The sequence below is a fragment of the Odocoileus virginianus genome, chromosome 1 (assembly GCF_023699985.2).
Source record: "Odocoileus virginianus isolate 20LAN1187 ecotype Illinois chromosome 1, Ovbor_1.2, whole genome shotgun sequence".
NCBI lineage: Eukaryota > Metazoa > Chordata > Mammalia > Artiodactyla > Cervidae > Odocoileus > Odocoileus virginianus.
In genome coordinates this window covers 21,553,097-21,573,780 of record NC_069674.1, presented here as the reverse complement: position 1 = coordinate 21,573,780, position 20,684 = coordinate 21,553,097, and the positions used below count along the sequence as shown (strand labels likewise).

The window sequence follows — 20,684 nt, the reverse complement described above, 5'->3', positions numbered from 1 at the left end:
CCTGACCTGCATACAGGTTTCTGAAGAGGCAGGTCAGGTGGTCTGGTATTTCCATCTCCTTCAGCATTTTCCACAGTTTATTGTGATCCACACAGTCAAAGGCTTTGGCATAGTCAATAGAACAGAAATAGATGTTTTTCTGGAACTCTCTTGCTTTTTCGATGATCCAGCAGATATTGGCAATTTGATCTCTGGTTCCTCTGCCTTTTCTAAAACCAGCGTGAGCATCTGGAAGTTCTCGGTTCACATATTGCTGAAGCCAGACTTGGAGAATTTTGAGCATTACTTTACTAGCGTGTGAGATGAGTGCAATTGTGTGGTAGTTTGAGCATTCTTTGGCATTGCCTATCATTGAGATTGGAATGAAAACTGACCTTTTCCAGTTCTGTGGCCACTGCTGAGTTTTCAAAATTTGCTGGCATATTGAGTGCAGCATTCACAGCATCATCTTTCAGGATTTGAAATAGCTCAGCTGGACTTCCATCACATCCACTAGCTTTGTTCTTAGTGATACTTCCTAAGGCCCACTTGACTCCACATTCCAGGATGTCTGGCTCTAGGTGAGTGATCACACCATTGTGATTATCTGGGTAGTGAAGATAGTAAGTTCTAAACATATTACTAGAACTAGGCGGCTGGGAAAGAAAGGGAAGTATCAAAAATCACTTGTTACAGGGACTTCCCTGATGGTCCAGTGGCTAAAGTTCCAAGCTCCCAATGCAGGGGGTTTGATCCCTGGTCAGGGAACTAAGATCCCACATGCTGCAAGGCAGGGGGGAAAAAAAAAAAAATCTCTTGTTGTAATGGAAAAGAATCAAAGAAACAGAGAAACCCGAGGGGAACTGACTCAATCCAATGGGTCAGAGCACAGAACTCAGACCAACAGCCTAGGATTCTGTACCCAAGATAATGGCGAATGTGTCAGGAGGTGGGCCTGGAAGGCTAACGATGGTGAGAAAAGTTTAAATACACGGAAGAGTCTATAGAAGGAGATAAAGATGGAACGACTGAAGGGCGAAGCTGAGAAATAGATGAAAACATGGGGGAGCCATGACAAAGAAACAAATATACATTAACTTGTTCATTTAAAGTATTAGCTTATCAAGAATTGTAACTCAAAACAGACCCATCACAGTAAGTCATTGCTACTCTTTGAATTGTTCAACTGCTCTAATTCTTGTATCTTCAAAGGGTCAGTTTCTACAGCTCACAGAAACAGAGGAAAGAGAATTATCCTGCAGGTTTTTGGTGAAAGCAATTATACCTGTGGGCTGAAAGATGTCAAGCTGAGAACAGCTTGGATCGCCAAGAGCCAGTGTTCTCTCTTACGACAGTATGGCCTTATCCCCTCCCTTTAATTCCCTATGTCTTAGCCTGAAAGATGTCAAGCTAAGATTCTTGACTCCTAAGCCTGGACTCTTAAGAGGATGTCTGGCTGCTTTTTCAGTTTGAAGCAAAACACCAGCAGCTTAGAGCTGCTATGGAGAGGAGTCTCACTGGTGGATGAGCAGGCCACCAGCGCCTGACTTTTAGCAGTCCACATTCACTATTAATAATGGTCAGTCAATATTTTAAACCATTGCACATTGGCACATTTTCTGTAATAAGTTATTGACTTTCCAAAGGCAGGACTTGATGCTGATTAGACCCTGCTGTCTTCTAGAAGTTCACCAGACATTAGTTTAGTGTGATAACATCTGATCAGCTTCTTGGCTTCATGAGCCAAACCGTTGTGGTTCAAGGCATGTTCTCCTTAATGAAGATACTGATTGGAGTGTGTCGCTCCCATGAGCCCGACACAGATCACAACATTCTCCCCAAACAGCTGTCTTGAGGTTAACAGTTGACCTGGGCAGAGCTGTGATACAATTCATGGGGGTGGGGTGGGAGTGGGGGCTCCAAGGTGCAGGAAAAGGCATCATTTCACCTTTTATTTCTCCTGAAGTGTGGTCTTTCCCTCTTGCATGCATCTTGCTTATCTGTACGAAAAGTTAATAATGGTGCTGGGAGAGAGATGCCCTGACAAACCACCTCCTGTTTTCATGGATTTAACCAGCGTGAAGTGCCTGACTCTTCCGTGCTGTATCTCTCTGCCAGCCAACAAGACTGGCAGCCTGGGATGTGCCAAGTTCTTGGCTCTAAATTGCAAAACAAAGCAGTATAGGAGGGAATTTGTGAGTTAGCTGATTTGCAAACACTGCAGCAAGTCACCGTGTACACATTTGTTTATGTGTACCTATTATTTCTCCCAGGCAGCTACCTGGATGCCTTCCTGAGAGAATGTGCTGCTGCTCAAGTTACCAAGGCTTCCTTCATTCACGCTGAAATGAATGCAGCTTCTTCTGCATCATTTAACAAAAAGAAAGGTTTCATTAAAAAAGTCACAGAGCCTTTCAATAATTATTTGAGGAGTGTCCCCAATGTCACTCAGAATCAACATCAGGTTCACAGGTGTGTCCATGAAGATGCCAAACAAATGGAGCCAACCTGGGAATTGAGATGCATGAGAAGCCACACTGACACTTAAGGGGGGCTGGCTGAAATTTTCCTGACATGTTAGATGCACCCCAACTTTCTCCAAAAGGTGTGTGGATGTTCTTTCCATGCCCCCAACTCCAAATACGTTTTACTATCATCACATATCCAACAACAATGGACCTGACTGAATGGATGTGGAAAGCATCTTGACTCTTCACCATAAGCCTACAAAGCAGGTTCCTGCCTTTCCCCTCGATTTACAGTTGAGGAATCTGAGGCTGTCTGGTGGGGCAGCTTAGCTAGGTCCCCCAGGTGGTAGGCAGCAGAGCCACAATCTGAACACAGATGCACCTGACTCCGGAGCCTGTCTACTGTCAAAAGATGTTTAGATGACATCACAGAGCACTGGTTTTCCCTTCTTCATTTTCCAGAAAGATCTTTCCATTCGGCATGGATGCTCATTTCCAACTTCCAGTGCGGAAACACCAATTTGCTGGTAGCAAAGTGAGAGTTAAAATTAGGAAGTTTTTATAAAATCAGAAAGAGAAGTAGCTCTCAGGGTTGTTTTTCTTTTTCCTTTTAACATTTTTCTAGTATTGCAGGGTCAGAAGTGCCTAACCCAGGAACTAGCGCTTGCCCCAGGCAGGATGACTTCGGTCATCTCAAAGAAAGGAAGGTTCATGCAATTTGTAAAGATCTTATTGAATCCTACCTACCCGGGAGGCAAATTATAACCCTCTTTTGCCTGTCTGAGTTTCTGCAAAATGTGCTGAAGCTTTTTAGAGGAAAGGTACCACACAAATGCAAATTAATAACATTATAAATCAACTCAATTTCCATAAGGATAACCACTTAACCCAACAAAAAAAGAAAAAACAACACACACACACACACACACAAGGCCCCAGACTATGACAGTCTTTGTCAGAAAATATATTTATTATTGATAGTGAGTGAAGTAAAGATGTTGGTATTCATGATAGAGGAGAGGCTGCAGAAGCTAGGTTGCCTTTATGTTTATAAAAAAATGCCTTATTTCACTTGTAATCAGAAACATTATTCCAGTAAGAGAGGTACATTTTCTCTTTTTGTCTTCTTACATGATCACCATAATAAGTTAAAATAAAGTAGCTTTTAGACAGTCAAGGCAGAAAAGGAAAAGGGAGAATCCTGACATGCCGCAGTGGAGCCAATTCTGCCAACACTGCTGGCCGGAGATGGAGGGAATCTGGCCTTCTCTTCTCCCCACTCCAGGGACCTCAGCCCTTGATTCCAAGCCCCGGCTCTGTGTGAGCCCAGGTTCACCAAATGATGGAGCCTGGTTAGAAGGGGAAGTTGAATAGAAAGTACACACGGTGGAGAGGGCTGCCTTTCTTTCTAATCATCATAAATGGGGTTTATTAACACTGCGCCATGTCCTTGGCAGATGATCCCTGATCTGGGCCTTGGCTTTGCAAACAGCTGCTGATCAAACCGTGATACGCTTCTGCTGAATTTGCTCTCCGATGTTTCTCTGTAATGATCTTCTCTTTAAATGGGTTGCTTTCTTACTAGGGAAAAAAAAAATGTTCCACCTCTGGAATTAACGTTGAAGGAATTTTCCTTCTTCTAAGAGCTGATTTTATCCTCCCTTCTCAAGCATGCTCTGCAAGAGAAAGAGAAAACGTAAGATTTACCACCAGAAGGAGGGGACCAGAAATGGGCAGGAAGTACATAGCACTGTTTGTGTTGCTTTTCAAAGATCCACCTCAAAAACGTGTATAGGAAGGCATATGCTTCCGAGCCTCGAAATAGGACTACCTCTAATGAACACCACTACTGAATCATGAATCATCTCCAAACAAGCCCTCCCCCTACCATATCCAACTGAACCCTAAGGGTGAACCCGGCCTGTGAGGGTAAGGGTACGGGGGGAGCGTGGGTGCTGTCTCACTACCCTGGACATCTGGGGATGTGTGGGAGCTTTCTGGTGGCATGGACTAGGAGAAAGCTATTGCCAAGGGGGCAAGGGCAGTGGGGTGGGGCAGAGAGGGCATCTCTCAGTTAAAGTCAAGATCCTGTCCCTTAAACTTCTGCTCACTCGAGGCAGGGTTCAGCTATTCATGAACTCACAATGCTGGGTGGAGCTACACACATCTAAGTAAGTATTCCCACATTTCAGAAATGGCCCCTACATTCTATTTAGTTATCTGTGTGGGTGGGTGTGAGGAACAGTACACAGGAAGAATTCTTTTTTCCCCAGCTTTATTGAGAATTAATTGACATGCATCACTGTATAAGGTTTAAGGTATACAGCATTATGGTTTGATTTACATATGTTCTGAAATGACTGTCACAATAGGTTTAGTTAATGTCCATTATCTAATATAGATACAATAAAAATAAAAGACACAAATTATCCTTGTACCGAGAACTCTAAGATTCACTTTCTTAACAACTTTCCTATTTCATAATGCAGTGTTACTCATTTCTAGTACTTATTTATCTTATAACTGGAAGTTTGTGCCTCTGACCACCCTCCTCCAATACCTCCACCACACCACATCCCCCCAACACCTGCCACCTCTTGTAATCTGTCTTTTTCTATAAGCTTGGTGTTTTGATTTTTGCTTATAGATTTGACATAAAAGTGAGATCATACAGACTTGTCTTTCTCTGTCAAATTTATTACACTTAGCATAATGCCTTCAACATCCACCCACGTTGCAGCAAATAGTAGGATTTCCTTGGGGTTTTTTTTGATAGCTGGATAATATTCCACTGTACCACAACTTCTTTATCCATTCATCTACTGATAGATACAGGTTGTTTTTATGTTTTGACCACTGTAAATAATCCCACTATGAACATGGGAGTGCAGATGTATTTTTCAAGTTAGTGGTTGTTTTCCTTTGGATATACTCCCAGAAGTGGAATTGCTGGATGATATAATAGTTCTATTTTTAATTTTCTTAGGATCCTCCATACTGTTTTCCATAGTTACGACACCAATTTAATAATCCCACCAACAGTGCACAAGGGTGCCCTTTTCTCCACATTTATGCAGTATTTGTTATCTCCTGTTTCTTTGATGACGGCCATTCTAACAGGTATGAAGTAATATCTCATTGTAATTTTAATCTGCATTTCCCTGGTGGCTAGTGATATTGAATATCTTTTCATGTTCTGTTGGCCATTCATATATCTTTGAACAAATGTTTATTAAGATCCTTTGTCCATTTTTTAATTGGATCTTTTTGTTTGCTACTGAGTTGCATGAATTCTTTATATTATTTTGGACATTAACCCCTAATCAGAAACATGGTTTGCAAATATTTTTTTCCCATTCTCTAGGTTGTTTTTTCACTTTTCTTTTGTTGTACACAAGTTTTTTAGTTTGATGTAGTCGCACTTGTATATTTTGTTGCTTATACTTTAGGTACAATTTCCAAAAACTAATTACCACTGATGTTATAGAGCTTTTTATCCTATGTTTTCTTTTAACAGGTTCATGTTTTCTTTTACTTCAGTCTTTAATCAATTTTGAGTTAATATTTTTGAGTGGTATATGACAGGGGTCTAGTTTTCATTCCTTAACACATGACTATCCAATTTTCCCAGTACCATTTATTGAAGAGACTTTCTCCATTGAATATTCTTGGCTCCCTTGTCAAACATTATTTGACTGTATGTGCTTGAGTTTAATTCTGGGCTCTCAATTCTGTTTCACTGGTCTATGTGTCTATACCGTAGATAGTACCACACTGTTTTAATTATTATAGCTCCAGAGTATAGTTTGAGATCAGGACATATGACACCTCCTGCTTTGCTCTTCTTTCTCAGGATTCCTTTGGCTATTCATGGTCTATTGTGGTTCCAAAAAATTTTAGAAGTGTTTTTTTTTTTTTCTTTTTTTCCTATATATATATATATATATATATATATATATATATATATATATAAGCATTGAAATCTTGATAGGGACTGCAAAAAATCTATAGATGACATTTGTTAGTACCGCCATTTTAGAAGCATTAATTCTTCCAATTAATGAATGCCTTTCTATTTATTTGTATCTTCTTTGATTCCTTTCATCAATGTCTTATAGCTCTCAGAGGAGAGATCTCTGATCTCCTTGGGTTAAAAATATTCCCAAGCATTTTATTGTTTTTTTAATGTTACAATGAAGTGAAGTGAAAGTCGCTCAGTCGTGTCTGACTCTTTGTGACCTAATGGTCTATACAGTCCATGGAATTCTCCAAGCCAGAATACTGGAGTGAGTAGCCTTTCCCTTCTCCAGGGGATCTTCCCAACCCAGGGATCAAACCCAGGTCTCTTGTATTGCAGGTGGATTATTTACCAGCTGAGCTACAAGGGATAGATGGGATCAATTTCTTTTTAAGAAAATTCACTGTTTTGTATAGAAACACTACTGATTTTTATAAGTTAATTTTGTATTCTGCAGCTTTATTGAATTTGTTGATCAATTCTAACAGTTTTCTTGGTTAGGTTTTCAGGATTTTCTATATACAAAATCCTAAACAAATGAACAAAAATTCTTAATGATCAGATTAAAACTTTAGCAAGCTGGGGCTAGAGATAAACTGTCTCTATTTTTTAGGACACTTTAAGAAGACAAAAGTGATCCTTTCCTCTTTAGTTTTGAAATTACTCAAGAAGAAGAGTCTGGGTCAGGCCCAGGATTGCCTCTGATTTGTTCATGCCGTCTTCCTTCCATCCCTCACACTTCCAGCCACTTATTCACGTACCCAACTTCTTAACCAAGCTCCTACTAGAGACTCATTATACTGAGTTAGGTGATATGAGGAAAGAGGCATAATAAAGAGTAATAACTTTAAAAAAAAAGAGTAATAACTTGCTGTTTTAAAAAATAGTATGCTAAATAAGTTAAAATTTTATTTTACTGAATAAATGATACACGTACACAGTGTAAGATTCAAGAACAAAAGAAAACATAAGACAAAGTCATTTTTTCCCTTTCTCCTATTTCCCAGTATTTCGTGTACTCTTCCAGAGAAGGTATTAGTTCAAAAGCAGAGTGGCACTGCCTATTTCAGAAGTGGATAACTCTTTGCAGCTGGAGTGATCAAGGAAGGTGCCTCAGATGAACTTCCAGCATGGACAGAATATACAGACAGAAGGACTGGAGATGGGGAGGGATGAGGCAGGGAAGAACTGGTAAAGACTCAAGAGGAGGGGACAAACCCATTATGCATGGGATGAAGAAGAGAGGAGAGACAGGCCCAGCTAGAGGAAAGGACAGACACTCAGGATGTACCAAGGAAAAGAGTATAAAAAGGGCCCCCTGTGAATGTCAGGCTGGGATTCATCCTTGTTGTCCACTGAAAAAACCTGGGAATCCAAAAAATTTTTTTGGTTTTTTCTGGACAGGAAAATGTCATTTAGGAAGGTTACCCTGACATCCTTAGCACAAAGGCTTCAGTGGAGAAGTGTGTGAAGGCAGGAAAACCAGGAGGAGGCAGTTCAGAAATGAAGCTAGGGTGGGAACAAGAAATAGTGATAAAAAGACAATAGAAGTGGGGTGGGAAGCAATGACGAGACCTTAGGCATGAATGCTCCTCAGTGACAGGGAGAAAGGTGGTGTGACCAAAAGATACAGGGAAGTCAGCGGGAGGAGTCACTGTGGGAATAAGGAAGACGACTTGAATTTTGGGCCTGGGACGAGGATGCAACATCCCAGAGGAAAGGTCCAGAGGGAAGATGCGGGCTGGGAAGGAGCTCAAAGGTCTTTAGATAAAGGTTTAAGGACAGAGAGGAGAAGGAGACTGAAATAAAGGGGATGAAGAGGAAGAGGAGGACAGATGAGCATCCTGGGTCAAAGGAGCACAGGGCCAAGAGCATACCCTAAAGGTTATCCTAAAGTGTCCAAGATGACAGGCTTCTAAGAAGCCAATGTCCACGGAGCACAAAAAATACAAAAGCAGTGTGTAGAGGACGCATATAGAGATGCTCAGAAAAGACAACGATGCAGTCCAGAAGGACGTGAATCAGAAGAGCCAGATGCGTCTAGAGAAAACTGGAAAGACAAAGCAGATCAAGTAGAAGACTCCACTCAACAGAGAATCATCTTGCAGAATTAACACCAGAACGTGAGGCTTCTCTCAGACCCATCACTCAAGTATGAGTTCTGTATTTGTTTGAAAGCTTAAAAATCAAGCACTTACCATGTAAGAGTCAGACCAGGCAATGCCACAGTTATCATTTATCCTCACACCCTTGTGACTTGATCAGTGAAAGTCTCTCCAACTATAGATGCAGGAACCTCTATAAACTGCAGATATACAGACAACCTTGCCACAACATCATTTATTAATACAAAACGGAAGTCAGTGTAAAGAGAGCTACACTGAGGTTATGTAAGGGCACTTAGTTACTAAAGAAAATGACCACTTTGCAGGTTATAATCTGTTACCTGCCTGCTCAAAACCACATGGCTGTGCCCCATTCTATGATTCAGGTCTCACGGTGGTAGCAACAGTCATGTGACCACGTACCTCTTTTCCAGTGTTACAAAATGACCCACAGTGACCACAATATAATTGAAAGCAACTGCTAAAGTATTGGCAAGAGTCTAGGGAACCTTTTTCCTGTTCTCCTCCCTGTAACCCTAACCAAACAGAGAAGGGTAATTTTTCAGCCCGGTCACATAATGCTAAGAATGTCAGACTCTCTTAAGAGAGACAAGTTGAGCTTTGAATGGTATGAGGATCATGGGCCAGTTTACCAGAAAGACACTAAAAGAACATTTTTGAACAAATATAAAACACAAAAGAAGTAACCAGAGTCACAAAATACCTTGCTATGTGTATTAGAAACTGCATCCTCAAAGAGAGCACGGCAGTTCACCTGATTCCCAGGCAAGTCCTAAAGACACAGGGGGTGAGGCTGTGTCTTCCAGGACTGGTCTATACACATGCTGTCAAACTGCACTCAGCTGCCACCAATGGGTGGTGGAGGTGGTACAAGACCACCTCATTTCTGTCAGAGACATTCACAAACACAATGTCAAGTTGAAATTTTTTTCAATGAACAAATTGGTAAAAACATTTTGTGTTTTTACTGTATCACAAGTATGCAATAAAAACCTGTCCCAATCCAGGAGCAAGGACCTCTGGCTGGAGGGCTCCTGAGGCCTGACAGGGTCCGTATCAGTCAGCTTCCAGTATAGGTTCTGTAAGTCGCTGCTGTTGGGCTGAATTTCACTCTGCATAAATTTAACACTGCATAAATTAACATAGGAAATTCCCCCAAAGAATGAGGGAGAAGATTTGCAAGTTATAAAAAATTGCTTCCTTCATTTAAGGAACTGCTAACACTTAATCTTAATGTGGAGAAAGAAATTCCTGGCGTTTGCTCATCATTCACGTAGTGGGGCCTGCGGAAACGCCTTTATCAACAGCTGGGTAAATTACCCAAAGGAGAGACTGGTTCAGGCACCCACACAGCTCTTTTCCTAAGTCTCTCTGATCGAGGAAGAAGCTAGCAATGCACCTGTCAGACAGGAGTAGGGCCCCTGGGGACAAGAGGTTGCATGTCATTTCCATTGATTAAGATGATCTTAAAGGTCTTCCTCAAATATTTTAGTTACATAGTGATCTCATCAATTGATTTCTTGGAGGGGGGGAACATCACTGGCAGCGTGTCAGCTACTGGTCCTCTCCATATATGTAAGAGGAATTACAGTAACCCTGGGTTACTCGCAACTATCATGACAATAAAAATAGTGTTCCTGGTCTTTATTTAAAAAAAAGAAAAAGAAAAAGATACCAGACTTTCTTGGTGGCCCAGTGGTTAGGAATTCACCTGCCAATGCAGGGGACAAGGTTCGATCGCTGGTCTGGGAAGATTCCACATGCCGCTGGGCAAGTGGGCCTGTGTACCACTACAGCTGAGCCCGAGCGCCCTGGAGCCAGTGCTCTGCAACAAGAGAAGCCGCTGCAATGAGAAGCCCGTTTCACGCGCAGCAACAGAGACCCGGTGCAGAAAAAAGAAAAAAAAAAAAAACCACTCAAAGTGCCTGTCTCTTTGAGCATACCCAGAATCTCACCAGGATTTCAAAAGACCTAGTAAAGCTGGGTTATGGAAGAAGGCAGGCTTACCAGGGAAAGATTTACCTGGAAACAGAAACATGTCCTGACAAACCTGAGTTTTCACTGAAAGAGGGACAGGAAAAGTGGGAAGTGGAAGAGAATGGAGCTCCGAGGAGGAACGGGGAGTGAGAAAGACAGGAGGAAAAGACTGTGAGAAGTAAGGGAAAGTTATCAATCAATTCGATTTATGAGAAGCACAAAGCGTGCCTCATCTGTGCGCCAAGTACTACTCCCGGCCACCTGAAAATCCGATTAGCTAACTTATTTTGTTTTCAGTATCTGTCTCTTCCCCCCAGCAAGTGCTGTTCTTTATTCTTCCTTCTTGGAGGAAACGCAGGTTAATTTTTTTATGCCTGGGTCTAGTTTCATTTCTTCTTAAGACAAATGCTCTCTGTGTGATATTCAAATTAAGTTACAAGTAATTAACTGTTTATACAACTTGCTGTAATAACAGAAAAAACACTAACATACTGCACTTCTAACTCTTGAAGCATAAACACTAGAAAAGAAGTGCCTATTAAGAAAAATAAGAGTCTATTACCACAGTAATATTTCTTCTATTAAAACCAGATTTTTTTTTTTTTTTAAAGAAAATGTCATAAAGCAACTATTACTCTCAGAAGGTGCTTTAGAAAAGGACTCCTGTGACAGAAGAGGCTGGAGTAAGAAATCTAAACTTTGGAATTTCATTTGCTTTGATGTGACTCCAAATCTGAAGGGGGTCCCATGGAAGGATGGGAATGCTCTCCTCAACACCCATGCGTCCTCCTGAGGATAAGTGGCCCACTAGGTGATTAAGAAACATCATTGTGAGTGAATGAAAGTCGCTCAGTCATGTCCGACTCTTTGAAACCCCATGGACTATACAGTCCATGGGATTCTCCAGGCCACAGTACTAGAGTGTGTAGCCTTTCCCTTCTCCAGGGGATCTTCCCAACCCAGGGATCTAATGCAGATCTCCTGTATTGCAGGCAGATTCTTTATCAGCTGAGCCACAAGCGAAGCCCAAGAATACTGGAGTGGGTAGACTATCCCTTCTCCAGAGGATCTTCCCGACCCAGGAATAGAAGCGGGGTCTCCTGCATTGCAGGCAGATTCTTTAAAAACTGAGCTATGAGGGAAGCTCCAAGAAACGTCATTAGGTGGTAATGACAAACAAGCCTTCAGACACAATAAGAGCAGGCTTGCTTTTAAGCCTTCTCAGAAGGTGAACCCTTCTAGTTTATCTTGGTCCACCCTGAAGGTGGACATGTGTATGCATTGGAAGCAACGGCCTAAGGAGACCGGTCTCTGATGTGGGTCGGAGAGGGGAGCGGGTGCCTGGGAGCAGCAGAGCCAAGGAAGGGTCCAGTCACAAGTGTGAGCTGGCCAAGGGACTGTTACCTCGCCTGGCGTCTCTCTCCTCCCTCCCGCCCAGGAAAACCGGGTGTGGTTCCTCATTTGGCAGCATTTAAAGCTGCAATGGCTTCCCAGGTTGTAAAGAAGCCGCCTGTCAATGCAGGTGACATAATGATACTTGGATTTCATCCCTGGGTCAGGACGATCCCCTAGAGGAGGGCATGGCAACCCATTCCCGTATTCTTGCCTGGAGAATCCCAGGCACAGAGGAGCCTGGTGGGCTACAGTCCACGGGGTCACAAAGAATCGGACACAACTGAAGCGACAGCACACATGCACAACTGCAGTGGGGGCAAGAGGATGGGAGAACAGAACTTATTTTCCAGGGGCTCCTGCCCTCTGTCTAAGACATCTGATTTACTGCTGAGGCTGAGAACGGAACTAGTCAGTCTGATGAGACCTCTGCAGGTGGCTCAGACCCAGGAGGCTGTGACCGGCAGCTCCACCTCTCCTGAGAGTGGGGAGTCAGACTTGACAAGATCTCTGAGGCTGAAGACCTCTCATGTGGTTCAGGCCAATGGGGCTCTAGAGCTGTGGTTCTCAGACTCCATGGATGCATGAGGAATCTGTTGGGAGTTCAGATGTTCAGGTCCCACCTGAGATTCTTGGGGATGGACCAGGCATGTGTATTTTAAAGACATTCCCCCTGTGAATCTGATCATCCATGTCTGTAATCTGACATTGCAGGGAACAGCGTACTGAGTCTGGCATCAAGCCATTCTGGTGTGGACTCTGCCCCATCTACAGATCCCTGAAACTCTTGGGGTGCTAATTTTTCTAAGTGAAGAGATGTGATTAGGTTATGTGATTTCTATGTCCTTCGAGCTCTAACAGCTTGAGTCTATGAAACCATCTGCATATAATTTATAGCTCATCTTAAAACAACGATAAAACACAGCTTGCTCTGAACACTAGGCTTTTCTTTCAAGAATTCTGATTTCTAAAGTGAAAGCTACCTTTCAGGTGCTCTTCCTACTCAAATAACAGGCATGTATGTCCTCGATCCCTGATCTAGTGTAAATCCAAGTACAAGGGGAGATAAAATACACTGTTCTCAAGAACACCATGGCAAATTCCTCTACAGGCACTGATCTTGGAGGACAACCACAGCCTGGAGGTGTTGCTTATGTTTTCAAAACAGAGAATCAGGTACAGCAGTCTTGGAAAGGAGTCACTTCATATTAGGATCATTTATTGGGTCAAATAACCTTCTGATCTCCTCAAAGAGGTCAGCAGAAGCACACAGGCCTAAATGAGGGCAGGGCTGAGCATACAGGCCTAAATGAGGGCAGGGCTGACTCACTGATAAGATGTCCTCATTTCAGTCCTTCCTGTAGCTGAGCTGCAAGCCTGGTCACTGCCCCACTACCCACTTGTTGATTTAAACCTCGGCTCCAGTTCAGGAGTTCTGTTTAGCCTCCACCATCTGACTCCAGCCTCCTTGCTCACCTGTGTCCCATGGGCCTCTCCTGGGTCTGGCCTTTATTTCTAGTCTGGTCTTTCCTTGGCTCTCCTGAGCCGGCTTCCTGCTCTATTTCCATAATCCCTTACCACCCATGGTCTGTGGGGCACAGGGTGGAAGCCAGCCCAGGATAGAGAAGCCTGGAGCCGGCTGAGGGATATGGCCTGCTTTCTCCAATTCAGCTTACTAGTCCGGGGGCTCCATTCTGCCAGGCAGCACTGAGAGCACTACTGTTCACGCCACTGACTTTGGAGAAACTGTGAGACTCTTTTCGCCCCCTCCCAGTTCATTCTGACACCCTGGCTTCCTTAGGGCTGCTAGGAGTACCTGCTTTAATGAAGGATCAGGCAACACGCAGACCAATCAGAAGCGTGGCTCTCCTTCCAGAGGGGGAAGCTCAAGGCTGACAGCAAAATCTAAGAAGTAGAGGCACAAATGCTGGAGGTCACCAAAGAAGAGACACTGCTTGTTCCAAAGAGCTCATGTCTCTTACTGTGAAGGGGCTCAGGAACCTGGGCGCTTGTGCGGTCTGCCGCTTGCTCTCAGACATGGAATACATAACAGCTACGAGGCCTCTGTGGATCACTGAGCTCAAATCCTTAATTTACCGAAGGAGAAACTGAAGCCCAGGTCACTGTGACTAGATTGGAGTGTTCCAGCAGTCCCCATAAACTCCCCGCTCCAGCGAGCACAGGATGTTCAAGAATCTAGCCAGCTTCTGTACCTTTCTGTTAATAGCAGCAGGGCTGGGAAGAGCTGGAAAACTTAGAAATGCTACCTGCAAAGCAGCTACATTCTGCAAATAAACTGAGGGGCAGTGAAGGGGGTCCCAGGGAGCAGGGCAGTGCAGACTTGGGAGCAGGCTCTTTCTACACATGCCCTTTGTAAGCAGAACTTGGGCACATTTTGAACTTGGCCCACTAGTGGGCCAGTACTATTGGCTTCCCGCTGCTCCCTCCCTCCCATTCTCCTGTAAGGTACATGAAAGCAAGACTGAATGTGAATCAGGCTTTGCCGGTAAGAACAGGTAATTCAATCTTGAAGAGTTTATAGAAGGCTATAAGGCTTAAAAAAAAAAAAACAAAAACTATGAAGCCAAGCAGATAAGAGAAATTAAAGACACATAAGTCTATCAATCAATGTCCACCTATATTTTTAAATGCTGTATCTCATAAAGCTAGCCAGTAGCTTTTAAGTCTTAGTAGTAATAATTACAGCAATTTAATATCTCTTTACCATTATGAAGAAAATATAACTTAATACATTGGAAGTAATGGTCTAAAATGTCTCGTGTTGACCGTGAGGAATTGTTTAAGACTAGCTAAAGAAAGACTGATGCGAATTAAATGGATGAATAAGAAACGAAAAGTAAGGCTAAGGAATATCCGGAAATTTTCTTATCAGTGAAATCTATTAGTCTAGAGAACAATGCCCCAAGGGAACCAGTGAAAGCCCAATCTTATGAGTCATTTAAAAGTGGAGTGGATTTGACTACTGGAAGTATTCCAAGGGGAAAACTCTTGTACTGAGCAGGAAATGGACAACATGACCTAATGGGTTGCTGTTATGTTTAGTATCTTAGCATGTTCAACTTGTTCTTTGGAGTTAACAAGGAAACATAAGAAGGGGTGTTGACTGGTCAGGAACTGTAACAACAAATGAAGGATCAGGACCATGTATCCTGCCCAAAGTCTCTAATGACAAGGGAAGAACTGGGGTCACAAAGTTAGGCTAACTTCACACACACAGGAAAACATGGTGTTAGTGGAAAAGTGACTGCTCAGAAAATACTGATGTAGCCCCCACTGGCCATTCTGGCATGGTCTTAAAACAGGACAGCGCTAAACTGCACCTTTGGTCTTAGTCTTCATAACCCCACCCCTCTCTATTTGTTACTTTCCGTCTCAAAGATGACTTCATTCAATCTTCAGGTTTCCCCCTTTCACTTCCATCGTTATTGTCCTTCCCTCACCACTTTATTTCTGAGTTCGGAGATACTGGATGTCTCTTCACACACACAGAAGCCAAACACTATTTATTTTTAAATTTGTTGTTTTATGGCAAGCTCTATCTTGGTCTAGTTGTTAAATTTACCATCATGACTTCCCTGGGTCTCAATTCTCTCAACTGTAAAATGGTGAAAATAAAACCATGTCTATTTACATCTCAAGTTGTCATAAAAAAACAAATAAGAGGATGGATGTGAAATGACCTTGAAATCTGAATCTATAGACATACAGGGTGTTACTGTTTCCTGGTTACTTCCCATTTCAATGCCGCTCATCTTAGGTTTAAAAGGTTTTGTGGACATATCATTTTAATACTACCTAGTGTTATATATGCCAATTCTAATACTTGAATATAACAGCTGCAAAAACAATAGGCACCAGAAACACACTCACTGAAAATAGCATTTTATTAGACTGCAGATGAGAGGGGGTAGGGAGGACTGGAGGTCCCCTTGGGAATCACTAATAGTGATTTGCTGTTTTGGCCAATTTGTCTAAGTTGGTTTTGGCACAATTGAGGCAAGAAGGGAAAAAATTCAGACTCGCTGAATATTCTATAGAAATGGAATCCTCACAATACTGTAAATGATAGGACCTCACTTCACAAGGCTCAGGGCTACAGAGCTGGTAAAAAACAGGGCTTGGATACAAACCCAGATCTGCCCAGTTCAAACTCTCTGCTGTGCCACGTGGTACATTTGATTTGTCACAAGTTACTTTTGTTTTAGTCTATGAATGTAGGCTACTGATCTCACCAGGTGGTGTACAGACAGTTCAACACAACCCAGACAATCAGGACGGAGTCAATACTCTGGATGCCATTGCAGGCGCTGCTTTAGTGATGCTACAGATCATACTGTGGACACGGGCACCTGTGTTACAAGACACCGGTGCTGAAACACACACTGCATCCCCGCTGTTCTATGCACTGACTACTACCCTCACCTTGATACAGCACCTACATCAAGCTAGAAAAATCCATGAATCCAACTTACAGGTTCCATGTGCTTTAGTCAGTATTGATATAGATGGTTGGAGATTGTTAAGAGCATATCAGAAGCTATTTTTGATAAATAAAATGAACTAACTTAACACTGGCAACATTACTTCTACTAAAAACCTTGAAAGAAAGGAAAGTCTGGCACACTATGGAGAGTCAGACAAGTGCCACAGAAGTGAAACAGATAAAAGCCTCAAGCCACAAGGTCTTTAAAGACAACACAGGCTTTTAATAAATCTTGGTTCCAGTTTTTTCCACTAGTTTTGCTGTTATTTTTCAGCTATCCAGCTATCCAGACAATACTGACCCTCCCACATTTCCAGCATGTTAGAAATTTATACTAACTGGCATTATTATAACTACAGCAAATTAGACTGCAGGAAGGCATGCTGTGCAACTCAAACACTAGATTTAGTTGGGTTACAAGGTCAACTCTAGGGAGTTTGTCAGCAGAAAGAACCACGGTTTCCAACAATTTTCATCTCTCAGAACCACCTATATCCAACTGTTAAATCAGTTAGATGATAGGCAATTATGTGACCTGCCAGAATTGTTAATTTGCTTCAGGGTTTATCATTGCCTTTCTAAAGTACATAAATTAGGGAGAACACACGTCCTGTGATCATCCATTATTCTGCTCTGAAAGATCAGAAGAAGAATGTGGCTATGGTACATAGAAGCAATGGGAACTGCTTCCTAAGTCCATCTCTGGCCTCTCTTTCCCCGCCTGACTGAGTGGGCTCTACCAACTGGCAGAAGACCTCTAAGAGGTGCTTGCGTGTGGGGGGCGGGGAGTGCGGAGGGGTTGTTTCCGTTCTGTGTCTGCCTTTTGCTTTTAAACCAGGCCCTCGGCATGAGCACTACATGTTCATGGACTTGACGGTGTTGGCCCCTTAATGCGTATCCTTCCTCTTTGCTGGCTTTGACGACTGGCCCAGAATATGGGGCGATGACCTTGGGCACACAATTATAGTGTCGAGGACAAAAGTTCAGGGCAACTAGAAAAAGTGTTATTTAAGTAAAATCTTTTTTCTTTCTGCAGGTGGAACACAAGGAGACTACAGACTCTTCCTACCACCACCTGGATGAAAGCTTAATCAACTTGTGACCGCACAGAGCTTGTCACACACGCTAACCTACCAAGGCCTCCCCAGTGCCCTGGATGGCAGTCTTTCTACTCCTCCTGTGCCCCCAAAGCTTGGTTCGTACACCCACCTGTTTGGCCTGATTGACGCAGCGCATGTACTGGCTGGCCAGAGCTGAGCAGCTGAGGGTCTGCTGGGTGTTCTGGCGGTAACACTGGAGAATCTGGGCCTGCAGATCAGCACAGACGGGGTGATACTCATACCGCCTGGAAACAAAAAAAGGCACCACTGAGACAAGTGGGCTTCAACCTGAATGAAGATCAAGGCTAAAAAATATGTAAAGCGTCAATATATAAATGTTGCAAATGAAAAAATAATAATTAAAAAAATCTTTAAGAGAAATAATTTTCTTTGACCTTTTAAGAAAGATATTCCACAAGATAAGTGACTATCATGAAACTCATTCTATTAACTGACACCCCATGAGTCTCTCTGGACAGAGCAGCACTCCTACGCAACCCAAAATGTGACCACGTGAATGGGGCCAGTTACTCTGCAGCCCAGGCAGCCGGGTCGGCAACCTGGGAGCCTGATGTTCTCTTCCGCTCCCACCTCCGGTGGGTCACAGAGCTGGAGATCCTGCAGTCCAGTTCTTTCTCCATACTCACTGTTACATTAATTCTTAATCATTTATATCCTGGATGCAAGCCATGAATCTCTGGTCTCTCTGTCTCTTAGCTTTCACCCTCCACTCCTGCCCTCCCAAAAGTTTCCTTCTCACAGGAAGTCTAGACAGCATCTGCTTTCCAAATGAAACAAATGGTCAACAGGTAGGTCCTTTGGGACCAGGTTCCTGCCTACTTTTTTGCCTCAGTCCCCACCCCATACGAGCTGCAGCCTGACCAGACCACATTCAGGGTCTGGTTCTTCCACATCCCTCCATGTCTTTGCTCCATTGCTCTTGATTTTGGAAATGCTCTGCACCCAAGCCTCACCCTTTTATATGCATCTGGAAAACACCTAGTTTAGTTGCCAAGTCAAGTCCGACTCTCACGATCCCATGGACTGTAGCCTGCCAGGCTCTTCTGTCCATGGGATTCTCTAGGCAAGAATACTGGAGTCGGTTGCCTTTTTCTTCTCTAGGAAAACACCTACCCATCTTCAAACACTTGAGCTAAGTACTGAAGTATAACCTCTATATGGCTTTCACTAGCTCTCTCCATCCACAATAGAGTCTATCATTCCCTTTATGATGACCCTCCCGCCTGTATTAACTTCTTTCACTGTGTACGTAACACTGACTGTACTACAGTCGGCTGTGATTTACGAGCATGCAAAACCCAGGTAGAGACTGCCTGCATCTTAGTTTCTCTGTGATCTCAGCTATTGAATGGATCCCTCTTATAGAAGGCATGCAATAAATTGTTCAGAATACAAATGAGTGGACAGAAATTTTTTTTCATTTCCTGAGCTAAAATTTTACTAATTACACTTACAAACCTCAAGACTTTAGAGTGCTTTCAGTGAATATGCAGTACTAACATAAATGCTTCCAAAAAGCTGACAATATACGCTTGAAAAATAGTAATAATAAAATATACCAAATGGATTATACAAACAAAACTGAAATACTCTTGTAATAATGGTAGAGGAACTTGGATTATAAGGAATAAACACACAGAAAAATATATATATTATTATCACTTTAATCTAGGGAGCCTTTTTTTAAAAATCAGTTTTGTTTAATACAAAAGGTTCTAGCCTTTCTTACCAGTTCTTTTCTCGAAATTTAAATTTGTTATTTCCATAGTAATCTTGAAAATAGCATTATTTTTAATTTGATGGGTTCTAAAATACCCCTAGAGAACACAGGAAAAATATTTCTCATCAATAAGGAAACCCCTGGGTGAAGATTTGTCTCCTCATTACTTTTATCCAACACTAAGCTTATATATATATATATATATATATATATATATAGATAGATAGATAGATAGATAGATAGATAGATAGATAGATAGTTAGTTAGAATAGAAAACTGAAATGCAAACCACGTTACTGGTCCCTAAGGGAATTTACTTCTTACTACCCTCTGAAAAAGAAGACAGAGAGATAACATTGTACTTTTCCATTCATTACCTTACTGTTTTGCCAAATACCCAAGAACAGAATTTAAGTCCAATCCCATCTTAGCTTTAAGATTCTCAAGTTCAGATGTCTGTGAGTGTCTCTGGACACGGATTTCCCTAATCCCTTACCATGAACATCAGTATCTAAAAGGAGTCAGCTGTGCTTCAAAGGGTAGAAGCACAGACACGACTGACTGATTATAGCAAGACACACATCTGAACAAATAATAAAACAGGATTAAGCATCAGGTGAACTGAGACAAGCATGTGTACGACTAATGCTTCTAACAGCTGAAGAGCAAGCAGGGTTACATTCTATCCCAGTGTTGAGGACCAACATCCCTCCATATACCTTGTATTTAAAGCAGGAGAAGAGATGGGAGAGAAGGCTAGAAGCACCCGACCAGATAGGCTGCCCCTCCCCATTAACATGCAGTAAAAGACTGAAAAGAATGAGCTGCCACATACTGCTCATCACAGGAAGATGCTAGAGTTGTTTCCCCTTCTAAAAAGACTACTCACAATAGGATTCATTCATCAAATACTATGGGCTCCTTAGAATGGGGTTATTTAAGGTGTAAGTAAGCATTTATCTTGGGTTTAGCTATTAGTCCTGCAAGTTAAAGTCCATGAGTTATTTATGATTTGCAAGGTGTCAAAACATACTTTTATCACCAGAAATCAATACTACTCACTTCCAGGGCCCTTGATTTCCTGTATGGTAGTTAGGTCTGTGTGAGAGTGTGTGTGTGCGCGTGCACATGCAAATTAGACATTTTCCGAAATCCTTTCTGTATACATGTCAGCCTGTATTGATGATTAGATGGCAGAATGGGGGGAAAAGAGGATGGGAAGCAGTGTAATTATCTTCCAGTTCCTGGACTAGACTCTGGTATATTCTGCTTGGATTAATCTGTAAGGGCAAAGCTCTGTCTCTGTATTGATCTTCAGTGCTTGTTATACTGCCCTAATGCACTGTTTTCACTTTGGGAAAATGCTAAATGAGATTACT

At 42.4% G+C, this 20,684-nt stretch overlaps 1 protein-coding gene across 2 annotated transcripts in view; it reads right to left on the bottom strand.

Annotated features, from left to right (window-relative positions):
• Positions 1-3,398: 3,398 nt before the first annotated feature.
• CHCHD3 (coiled-coil-helix-coiled-coil-helix domain containing 3) overlaps positions 3,399-20,684 on the bottom strand; it is a 278,588-nt gene continuing 261,302 nt past the window's right edge. For both annotated transcript variants that reach the window (XM_020878065.2, XM_020878066.2), the window contains 2 exons: positions 17,674-17,809; positions 3,399-4,123 (listed from right to left, as the gene is read on the bottom strand). In XM_020878065.2, the coding sequence (XP_020733724.1) occupies positions 4,100-4,123; positions 17,674-17,809 (160 nt within the window). In that variant the 3' untranslated portion in view covers positions 3,399-4,099. The remainder of the gene's footprint in view (positions 4,124-17,673; positions 17,810-20,684) is intronic.